Source organism: Gymnodraco acuticeps, unplaced genomic scaffold (assembly GCF_902827175.1).
Source record: "Gymnodraco acuticeps unplaced genomic scaffold, fGymAcu1.1, whole genome shotgun sequence".
NCBI lineage: Eukaryota > Metazoa > Chordata > Actinopteri > Perciformes > Bathydraconidae > Gymnodraco > Gymnodraco acuticeps.
This window is the reverse complement of record NW_022990966.1, coordinates 1,937,436-1,948,615: the sequence shown is the minus strand read 5'-3', so window position 1 is coordinate 1,948,615 and position 11,180 is coordinate 1,937,436. Positions and strand designations below refer to the sequence as shown.

At 41.8% G+C, this 11,180-nt stretch overlaps 1 protein-coding gene across 3 annotated transcripts in view; it reads right to left on the bottom strand.

Annotated features, from left to right (window-relative positions):
* Nucleotides 1–601: 601 nt before the first annotated feature.
* The window catches only part of rab11fip5a (RAB11 family interacting protein 5a (class I)), a 29,399-nt gene continuing 18,820 nt past the window's right edge, over nucleotides 602–11,180 (bottom strand). The window contains exons 4-6 of one of the 3 annotated variants that reach the window (XM_034235343.1): nucleotides 5,817–9,314; nucleotides 3,961–4,117; nucleotides 602–3,217 (exon numbers count right to left, since the gene is read on the bottom strand). In XM_034235343.1, the coding sequence (XP_034091234.1) occupies nucleotides 2,960–3,217; nucleotides 3,961–4,117; nucleotides 5,817–9,314 (3,913 nt within the window). In that variant the 3' untranslated portion in view covers nucleotides 602–2,959. The remainder of the gene's footprint in view (nucleotides 3,218–3,960; nucleotides 4,118–5,816; nucleotides 9,315–11,180) is intronic. The other 2 variants (XM_034235344.1, XM_034235345.1) reach the window with 2 other exon arrangements.

The following is an 11,180-nucleotide window of genomic DNA, read 5'->3' as shown; positions in this document are numbered from 1 at the left end:
CAGTTGAGATATTGTAACAGGTTTTGTCCTTAAAAAGCAACACAGATTGATCTTTAGAAGTAGAAACCAACTTGTTAAGATTTTTGATGAAACCTCTACAGGTGGCCTTAGCTTAAGGGTTAAATGGATGTCTAAACCTGAAGGTCTGGATTCCATCTCAATCTAATGGAACTAACGAGGCTGTGGTAATTGTGTGGTGGGGACAAAATTGGCCATTTCAAAAAGTAGTGGGGAGATGTCCCAAGCGTCCCCAGCTCAAATGATGACTGATTGGTACAATGTGTACATTTTAAAATCTAGGGTTTGACAATAGATAATAAATAAATACAATAAGTTATTCCTTAAACCAAAAGACCGACATGAAAAGCAAACAAGCAGCTACTTTATTTAAATGATTGACTAAATATTTATAAACATTTATTTTTGCTAATAAGAAAAATGATGAACATAATCTAGGTTTTTTTTACCTAATGACAGCCAAATAGAAAATTGAGCTAGTTATCTTAAATAAACAGAGAACCAGCCTGTAAAGTAAACCAAGATTATAATCAGGTCAGTGGAAAAAACAAACACACCCCAAATAATGATTTACAACCAAACATACGGTGAGCAAGAAACACAAAATATTCTTTATTAAATATACAAAATTTGTGAAACAGAATTGCATCACGAATTGTAAACTTTCCAATCTCAAATACTACCTTAAGAACATTCCACCGGCTACACACTCAAAGGACAAAAATACAATCAGTTTAAACTTAAATTAAAATGGAAGACATGGGAAGAGGACGTTTATTCTTGCGCTTCATAAGTGCCGAGTCACATTTTTAATATGTCTCTACAGTCATCTGCGCACTTCATATTGCGATCACACAGCAGAACTGAGATGACCAGACGGTTTTTGGATGTTTTTTTGTATGCTTCAAGCTCAGTGGCAAAAATCAAGGATGTGGTGTCAAATTGGCCTAGTGCTTAAATCACAGAGCGATTAGAAAGTGCAGTACGGTGTAAAGTAGATCTAACTATACCGATAACAGACAGGTACAGTGATGTTCTGACGATTAAGTAGTGCAAGAACATCCATAAACGCAGTTAAACGTGGCATCAGAATACTTCATGGTGTCTCAATCTGCTCTATAGATTTTGTTTCAAGGCTTTTTTTTGGTATTACACAGAAAATCTGCTCTATTCGTATGCATACAATTTAATATTGTGCAGTGATCTAAAGAATATTGTAACAAAGCATTAACAGAAGTAAAACAAGAAAAGCGAACAGTCAGTGAACAGATGGCTTATCTTCTTCAAAACCTGCCTCAAATGAAGTGCTAGATTTTCAAAACAGAACAAAAATAAGGCAGCATTTGGCATTTCAATACAGCATATATGCTGTAAAATGCACTGTATATCCCTTTGCAACACCTGAAAGCAGAAGCGATTTGCGTGCTTGTGCAGAAGCGGATGTGACAGCGAGGGACGGGAGTCAAGAGCCAGCATGTCGCAGGCATTTCCTCAACAGCGGCGTCATGTTGATAACACACATGGGAAGGCAGGAGCATGAGATCAGAGGAGCTTTTGATGGCTGATCTTGATACTGTCTTCACCTGATAACACCGTGACCCATACAAGAATCTGTTTAGCTTATGTGGCTGAGCATTGTGGGTAATTTCAAGACATGCCCATAGAACAGAAAGAAGGAAAAGGAGCAAGCAAAAGATAAACAGCACTTATCCTGCATAGGAAATAAAACCATTCACTTGCTGGCTAAGAACACTTTTGAACATTCAGAAGCTACAGTCAGTTCCCAGTGATGTGCACGTTGGGTCTGTAGTTTCAAAAACTAGTCAGAGCACTCGGTATTCATTGGGGAACATTTGTAGAGTGTCAATCCAAAACAACATATTTTTTAAAAGGGAAGCAAATCACAGCCAGAGTCCCATTAGGGGGTTTTGCATGATTTTACCTTATTAACCAAATATTGGGCATACTTTAATATATATATATATACTACCTTCCAACGTCTGTTTTAAGATTGTCAATGTTTTGTTTTTTTAGCAGCCATTAGTTTAAGTTCATTTCAAAATATGCTTTTAATTTAGCGGGAAAAAAAGAGATTATTTGTACCTATTTTAAATCTCTTCACCAAGTGTGGAACTTGAGCAAGGATGTGATTAGCTTAGATTAGCATTAAACTGGAAACAGGGGGAAACAGTTCTGTTCAAACCAGTTTTCAAAATGCTGATTATTTTTGCTTTTTTGGCTTTGTTTGAGGGTTCAATCCGAATCTTAAATCTTGGAGTCTATCACTATTTGAACTATGTCCCTCCTTTTAACGACATTAAAAAGATGTTCAGTTTCATTTCCCTGCAGGTTGAGTTTCATGCAACACTGAAATGAAGGGAACCCAGTGGCTGCCTTGAAGGTATAACATCTATCTAAACCTGATGGTGTGCTACAGACATATCCAGCTTTGATTTCAAGAATATGCAGTTTGTAGTTAATGGTCTGAAACATGGTAAACCATCAGAGTGGCTCTCCTGTCCTAAAGCACAGCAACACAGTTGTGTGAGAGGCTGAAAAGCTGTGTGAGGTTTGTAGATATACGCTGTTTTGGACTGACACGCTACCATTTCTTTCAAACATTTTGTGGTAAGGTGATAGGAGTGAGGTGAGGTGAAAAAAGAAGGAATCATTGTTTTTACAATCAGGATTCCAATGTGGACGCATCTGGGCTCTCCTCTGTGACCTTGCTTTGTGAACCTGAAAACAACCTGAGGACCCGCTACATTCAGAACCGCCCGAACCGAAAGCCTTCTACGAGTTTCAGCACAGAAAAGCATGCCGGGTGGGAAACATGGCCGCCCTCCAGACGTCTCTCAGTGCCTACATATTTGTATCAAAAAGGACAGCATAGCAGTGAAAAGACTAAAGAGCTGTTGTGGAGTGAACTGCAAACGTTTGGTCACTTTAGCTTGGAGCGCACTTGCAGGAGAGTGGGCTTCTGCTCCATGATGCGCACCAGCAGCGTGTCTATGTAGTCTTCCAGATCTTTGACCTGCGGCTTCAACTTCTTCAGCTCCACCTCGCGCTTCGCCAGCAGGCGTTTCTGGCGTTTAAACTCGTCCTCCTGGCGCTCTAGCTCGGCCTCCCGCTGCACCAGCAGGGCGACCAGCTCGCTGTGGTTCAGGTGGAAGTACGAGCCCGCCCCCTCCGACACAGGCTGCGGACAGACAGACAGGAAGGGGACTTAAAGGCTAACAGAGATAAAACATGTTACGTCTTTTAATTATATTGCCTTTTTTCAGCCTTAATGGCAATCAATTTAATGTCACTTACAGTTGATCTCTGTGCACCAGAGGATTAATCCCAATAATTAAGCTTTCTTACACTATATGCAAAAACTTTAGCACAATAATAAGCAAACTGGAGACAACCAGGGAGTGGAAAGAAAAGGTACTGGTGTAAATAAAAATAAGCATAGTTATATACACTCTTAAACATTACTCTTAGCATAGGTGTTAGACAGGTTTATAGTTGGTTTTTTAAATCTTTATTCAGGGATAGAAACAGGACAGTTACACAGTGGTGTAATCTATAATTGTAAAAAAATTAATTAAAGCATTTAGGTTATCAAAGTAAAAAGGAAGAAAGTAATTTTACCCAAGATGTAGTAATTGTATTTATTATTTTCAAAACCCTATAAGGATGCCTTGCCTGAAAATCAACGTTTACCAAGAAAGAAAACTAATAAAAAAAGGGATAAAATTGCAATGACACTGTTAGGTAAGCTTTTAAGTGCTTTTGAAACCCTGCCCAGAAAGACAGCGATCAGCTTCCCAAAACTCCCATTGTCCTTGAGAGGTGTTATTTAATTAATAAATACGTTTTGCTCATTGAACATGTTTGCCTCTGAAGGGCAGTATTGCAGTATTTTTCAATATTTTGAATGAACACAAACGGTACCTTCTTCTTGCTGGTCTCCTGCTCGCTCAGCTGGCTGCTCCTCCCCGGGCTGATGGAGGACTTGAGCTTCTCGAGGCCGGTGGCCAGCACGGAGCGGCCCTCCGTCCGCTTCTCCTCCGCTGACGTGGTGGTGGTGAGGGGCTTCACTGGGTGGGGGCTGCAGCAGCACACACACACATATATGGTCAGGTATCACACTAGGTACAACAACATCACCGTGGCTTTTTATTTTAGTTTTAAAGACATCAGGCTGTCTTCCTGGAGGTCCAAAGTTGTTGATATTCATGACAAAACAAAAAAGCCAATTGTCTTAAAGAAGATGTGTCTGAAATTATGCGGAAACATGCATTTACTAAAAGGAATTTTGTTTAGTACTAGAGGGGAAGTCAGCGTTGATTTTCATATAAAGATCCTTCTATGTGCCACTAAATAAAAGTTAAGTCTGCTTGTGACTGTGGGTAAAACACAAGGCTTGTTTTAATTTAATGTATACTATAATTCTTTGTAAATGCATTTCTGCTACACAAGTTTATAATGGGAAAAATAAATATCTATTATGTTAACATTTCCTAAATTCTCTTAAATGTTTTATCGTGACTTATTTCACTTCATCAGGCCTTATTATGCTAATATAAAAACATGTGAGAAGAAACACCACATTTATTTCTATTTCTAGTTAAAGTGACTTACTGTATGTCAACAAGGAGGCCCGAACTTGTGATGAGTTGTCACAAGCAAAAGGTTGCAACTTAGCTTTTATTGTGAAAATCACACAAACACAACCCTAGTTTCTAAAAGAACATCCCTCTTTTGTAAAACTTTGTTTTTCATAAAACCAAACCATCCCACATTGGCTAAAATGAGGCAGCTCTGTGGCTCTTAGATCAAATCAAAGCTGGCCAGTTAACGGAAACACCTCTACAATAATAACACAGGAAAGACATGTTTCCTGTGTCAGTGACCTACATTTACCAGAAAGTCTACCACCAACAGACTAATCATGTACACACTGCAGTGACTCCCATTAATACAACCATAATTGTTTTCATATATATCTTTAACGCATGTAATCAAGTTTATCGGTTATCTGATCACAACATATTGTCCTCTGGACCTCCTGGCAGACATGGATGCTACACAACACATCAACCTTTTAAAATCCCCAGAAACTGTTAATTTTAGCAATCAAGAATAAAAGGAGGTTAGGCATGTCCTCATTAAAAGGAAATACTGGTGAAAATTGAAAGATTTAATTGCATGCGTTGGTGCAATCAAACATGTAGAATTGTGCAAAATGTGTTATTACCCCGAGGAGGAAAGGAAATGCTATCAGTGACACAACAACACCTCTTTTGCTCTCGTGCAAAACCTGGTTTTCTGGTTGAGATGTGTGTGTGTTGGGAAGGAGGGGGTGTGTGGTTAGAAACAGGGTAAAATAATAACTGCTAATTGGCCCGAGGCTCTGTTTCCCCCTCCTGTTACCGCAGAGCCAGGACACACAACAACAACAAGACACCTGCAGAGGAGGTATGTGTATATATATATATATCTCACACATACAGGCTGCATGTGTGTGTGTGTGTGTGTGTGTGTGTGTGTGTGTGTGTGTGTGTGTGTGTGTGTGTGTGTGTTGTGTGTGTGTGTGTGTGTGTGTGTGTGTGAGAGAGTCTTAAAGTGATAAAAAAAAAGAGAAAGTCACACCACAAAAAGAGATTTCCCTTGAGAGTCGTCGGTACAGAAGAGAAAGCAGGCGGAAGCGGCAGACGGATACTGAAAACACCACAGGATAGAAGAGTTTCTGGAAGTGGGAAAAAGTGCTTCCTGTCCACCTTTTCCCCAAGCATGTGCAACCTCACCTGTTCTGCTGATTGGCTGCCTGCTGCTGCCGGTGCATCTCCTCAAGCATTGCCGTGCTGGGTGGTGATCTCGCCGTAGCGTTGTAAAGAAAAGGGAGGGAAAAGGAGCTACTACTTGAAGGAGTTAGAGAGGGAGCAAAGGAGGTCAGAGAGGGGAGGTCAAGGCTCAGAGGAGGAGCCGAGGAGGACGCCTGTATTGCACCGGGATCGCTCCCATAGGAGGGCTGCAGGAGGTCTTCAAAGGCAGGTGTCAGTGTGCCTTCAGAGTGTGAGCGGGGTAGTGTAGTACTTTGTGCCTGAGGGGATTTCGAGAACATGTCACCCAAGACGACATGTTGATATTCCACAGCTTCGTCATCGAGATTCCATGGATTATAGCTCTTGTAAAGGTCTGTTGATGCTGCAGAAAGTAAACCGAAGTTATCCTCTATCATGAAGCTTGGTTTAAGAGTTGGTGTAGTGTCCTTGGCTCCAAAGAAAGAGCCTCCAATATTGTCGAATTCCTCGTGAAATGGATGGCTTCTGGAGTCTTTTTGGTCCAAAGCAGCTTCAGGGGTTGTCTGAATCTCAATCAGATCGCCACACAGCGTTGAGTTTGCAGAGTGCAGCGTCTCGTTTTTCTCTGAGCCGCTGGAGGAAGGTTGAGACACACAGGTTTGGTAATCCTGCGAGTTGGTGCTGACATAAAGGCTATGGAGGAAGCTGCTGGTGCTTTGATCAGACGCAGGAGTGTGCAACATGGTGTCGTCAAAGTCTTGGCTGGGACTGGTGTTGAGGAAGTCGTCAAAAAGCCCAAATGGTACAACTGAACGCTGGCTTGCATCCTGCCCTCCTAAACCAGTGCTCTCAATGGGGGAGTCAGATGAACCGTGCCTCACATCGGGGGAGGAGGTTATGATGCGTAGTGATGGCTGTGTGGAGTACAGTTTATCATCTGGAGTGTTTATTTCAGATATTGAGGAATCATTTAACAATTTAGAAAAATCCTCTACAGATGTGTTCATTTCACCAATGTCTTTTCCTTTTTCATTGTCAGGCTGTAAAGAGATGTCGGATTTTGTGTGTAGTTCTGTTAACAAGTTTGAAAAGCTTGAAGCATCCTCACTCCCCGTATCTCCTGCAGGCTGCTGATGTGATATCACTGGGGACAGCGGTGCCAATGAGCCCTCTATACCGTCTAAATCAGCCTTTTCATCAGTTTCCCAGTGCTGAATAACATTGTGCTTAGCTAAATCAACTAAAGACAGATCATTGGACCCGTCAGTAGTGTCTTCTTCTGATTTTGGCGGCTTCTTTACAACAGATTCTTCTTTACTAAATCGGAGGACGCTGCTCTCAAAGTTCTGTTCTTCGGATTCCTCCAAGGAGAATGCAGGGAATTTGCCTGAAAAAGGAGAGACATCTGACACAAAATCCTTTGCAGAGCTGTTGCCTTTCTTTCCATTTTCCTTGACAGACTGTACAAATATGTTGGGTTTTGTGTGTAGTTCTGGTAACAAGTCTGCTGCATCCTCACTTCCTGTCTCTCCTGCAGGCTGCCGATGTGTAAGCACTGGTGACATTGGTCCCAATGAGCCCTGTATACCGTGTACATCTGCCTTTTCACCACCATCTCTGTGCTGAGTAACATGGTGCTGGGCTAATGACTGATCATCGGATCTGTTAGTAATGTGAACTTCTGATTCTGACGGCTTCCCTTCAACAGATTCTTCTTCTTCACAAAAACCGACGATGCTTCTTTCAAAGTTCAGTTTCTCGGCTTCCTCCTTCTTGTTGATGCCTTCCTTTCCATTTTCATTGTTAGGCTGTAAATATATTTTGGATAATGGCTGCAGTTCTGGTGAAAAGTACGAAAGGTTTGGTGACTGTGTATCTGCACCCTTACTTCCTGTCTCTCCCACAGGCTGCTGATGTGTCACCTTTGGGGACGTTGGTACCAATGAGCCGTCTAAATCTGCATTTTCACCACCATCGCTGTGCTGAATAACATTGTGCTGGGCTTCATCATCTAAAGAAAGACAGATGGACTGGTCAGTAGTGTCAACTTCTGATTCTGAGGGATTCTTTGCAACAGATTCTTCTTCTTTAAAAGAGCCGAAGGTACTGCTTTCAAAGTTCCGTTTCTCGGCTTCCTCCTTGTTGATGCCTTTCTTTCCCTTTTCATTGTCGGGCTGTAACGAAATGTAGGATTTTGGCTGTAGTTCTGATGCAAAGTATGAAAAGATTGGTGACTCACTTCTTATCTCTGTTGCCGACTGCTGATTTGTAAGCACTGTTGACATTGGTGCTGCTAATATGCCTTCTAAATCTGTCTTTTCATCACCATCCCCATGCTTCATAACATGTTGAGACACATTGCCTAAATCCAGATCAATGGACCTGTCAGTAACGTCATCTTCTGATTCAGAGGGCTTCCTTACAACAGATGAATCGGAGGATTTCTCAAAGCCGAGGATGCTGCTTTCAAAGTTCTGTGTCTCGGCTTCCTCTGAGGATGACGCGGAGAATTTGTCTGAATAAGAAGAGACACACGAGAGGAAATCCTCTTCTGCAGAACTGCCCAGGCCTGAAGAAGTCGGATCTGGGGAGCTGCTGCTGAGCTTCACAGACGAGGCATGCCCGGGGCTGGGATGCACGTTAGTGTCAGTAACATCATTTGTGTTAGTAGCAGCGTTAGTTTGATGAGGGTCAGTGAACGCATCTGGTATTGGCGAGTTAGTGGAAGTATTCAAAGTGTCATTGTCATTCTCAAAGCTGGTGTGCTCTGGGATTGTCTCGAGGGAATGTGCAAATGTGTCAAGATGATATGCATTGGATTTCTGTGTATCAAATACAAATTCTGTGCAAGGTTGAGTATGTAGTGCATCATTCACGTTAGTGTTTTGATCCGTTATGGGTTGTAATGCTGCTTTTTCATTGCAGTGTTCCGGTGAATGCTCACTAAGAGTGTTTTGCTGTGTTTTGCAGTCTGTGGTCAGATCCTCGGGAGACTGCAGCCTGCCAGCAGCAAACGCTTCAAAGGATTCGTCCCATTCAGGTTCCAGCGCCCCGGCAGACATAAAATGGTCGGACGACTTCACGTTTAAAGGTTTATCTTCGTATGTGGGAGGTGGAGGAAGAGGTCGTTTCTTAGCGTCGCTCTTTGTACCAACGCTGGAGTCCTCTGCGGTTGGGTTTTCGTCGTTGAGGGTGGGGTAAGGGTTACTCGCCTGCGGAAAGAGCTGAGCTATGGGAGGCCGGGCGCTGGAGAGATAAGGCAGAGTAGGCAGCGAAGGTTTTAAGGGCTCAGCGTTAAGCATGGTGTCATAGAAAGGGTTTTGCTGGATGAAAGATAAGAAAGGGTTGCAGGGGGACATGGGAGGTGAGGTGCTCTGTGAGAAGGGGTTAGTGTGATGCAGGGAAACCAGAGGATCGACAGGGGGACCCGGGGGGTGACTGGGTGGGAGTAGAGGGGGGTGGGAGTCAGTGCTGGGCTCTAGTTTAGGGGACACCACCAGGCTGTGAAAGGAAGGGGACACAGTCCTCGTGATTAGTGTGGATCCCTCAGGTCGACTCCAGGTTTTTTTGGTTCAAATTACATCTTAATCATACATTGATACAGAATGGCTAATATGTTAAACCCACATTATTAAAGACGTATTGTTCTTGCTATTCCCTTAAACACTGTTTGAATTAAGGCTTAGCAGTGTTGCTGCTTTTGGTCTGGAAAATACGTTTTAACCCGAGTTCTTTTTGTCAACTTGGAGACAGTGCAATAATCTATTAACACAATAAATACATTTTACAGCAGGACTAAATGCTGTTATTCACATTTGAAAGCTATTTCATTTTTTTAATGAGGCCACAAATGGCTGTCGTCATATTTTTAGGAAGTCATCACCCTAAAACATTAAAAATAGATTTAATATAGGGGTTATTTAAATGTTATATTTGCTGCTAGACCGCCCCCTTAATAAAGCTAAATGCTTTTTAAACAAATAATTGATTCAGCTGGGTGTAATGATAACTGTGAGGGCTGTCAAAATGTAAAGATGTAAAGATACAGAGCTGGCAGGAAGCTATTGGGTGTACTACACTCTAGAATCGCTGACTTTGCCTTAATCAGCAGGTCCAATATTTTGTTTACGCTCAGTGCAAGGAAACATTACGATACTGTGGTGGTTTCCTTTTTGGTCCTTGTCAGGGAAATCATTAAAAAAACAAGTTAAATAGCTTATAATTGGATATATGACTTTTGAGTAATTGACCAAGACATTTTTTTTTTACTAATCATAAAAGTAATTTTCCATGTGAAAAATGCAGTTAAATATTGAGATTTGGTGTGTTTCTCTGTACTACTGTATATCTTATTAAATACATAACCTTGGACTCACCCTCCTGTTGTTTTCGGGTCAAATCTGACCGATTTACTGCTTTCATCAATCATAACTTTTTTGTTTTACATTCGATTGCATTAAGGCTTTATGATATCCTTCACAGTAGACATTTGAACGTATAAAATTGCTGATCACCACTTTCATTGAATTTTGGATGATTTAGTCAACTTTGTAATACCATGGTGTTCCCGGTAAAAAATTACCGCCATAAAGAAAAGGAATTAGTAACCATCCGGATCAGATAAAAGACACACACACAAACAAACACCCACACACACACATACTCTAGATGTGTTCCCCCCCCCCCCCCCCCCTTATGTGCCCAATCCCCCCATGTGAATCACACCTGGCACACAAACACACAGCAATTTGACACATTTCCCACTCTTATGTGCCCATCAGGTACATGGATCATACCTGGCACACGCAATACATGTTCAGTGTCTATTCTTTGTATATTTACTGCAGTTGTTCATGTATACCAGTAGTCTGATACAATATTTACAGTTTGAAAGGGTGTTAAGTGAAATTTGGTGATGATTAATGGTTTTTGTGTTAATGTAATAGCAGTTAAAACAGGACCGGTCAAATTTGACCACGAACACCAAAGTAATGGGGGGGAAAACTAAGACAATAGGAGGGTTAAGAAACTTGGTTGGACATTTTTCATTATTTTATGACAACTTATACACCATTGCTCTAGAAAAGTATCTGCAGATGAATCAATATTGCAAATAATCGTTAGCTGCAAGCCTTTGAGACACAAACAGCAGCAGCGATGCACAACAGTGAGCAGTACAGGACACGCTCCAGATCACACACACACACACACACACACACACACACACACACACACACACACACACACACACACACACACACACACACACACACACACACACACACACACACACACACACACACACACACACACACACACACACACACACACACACACACACACACACACACACACACACACACACAC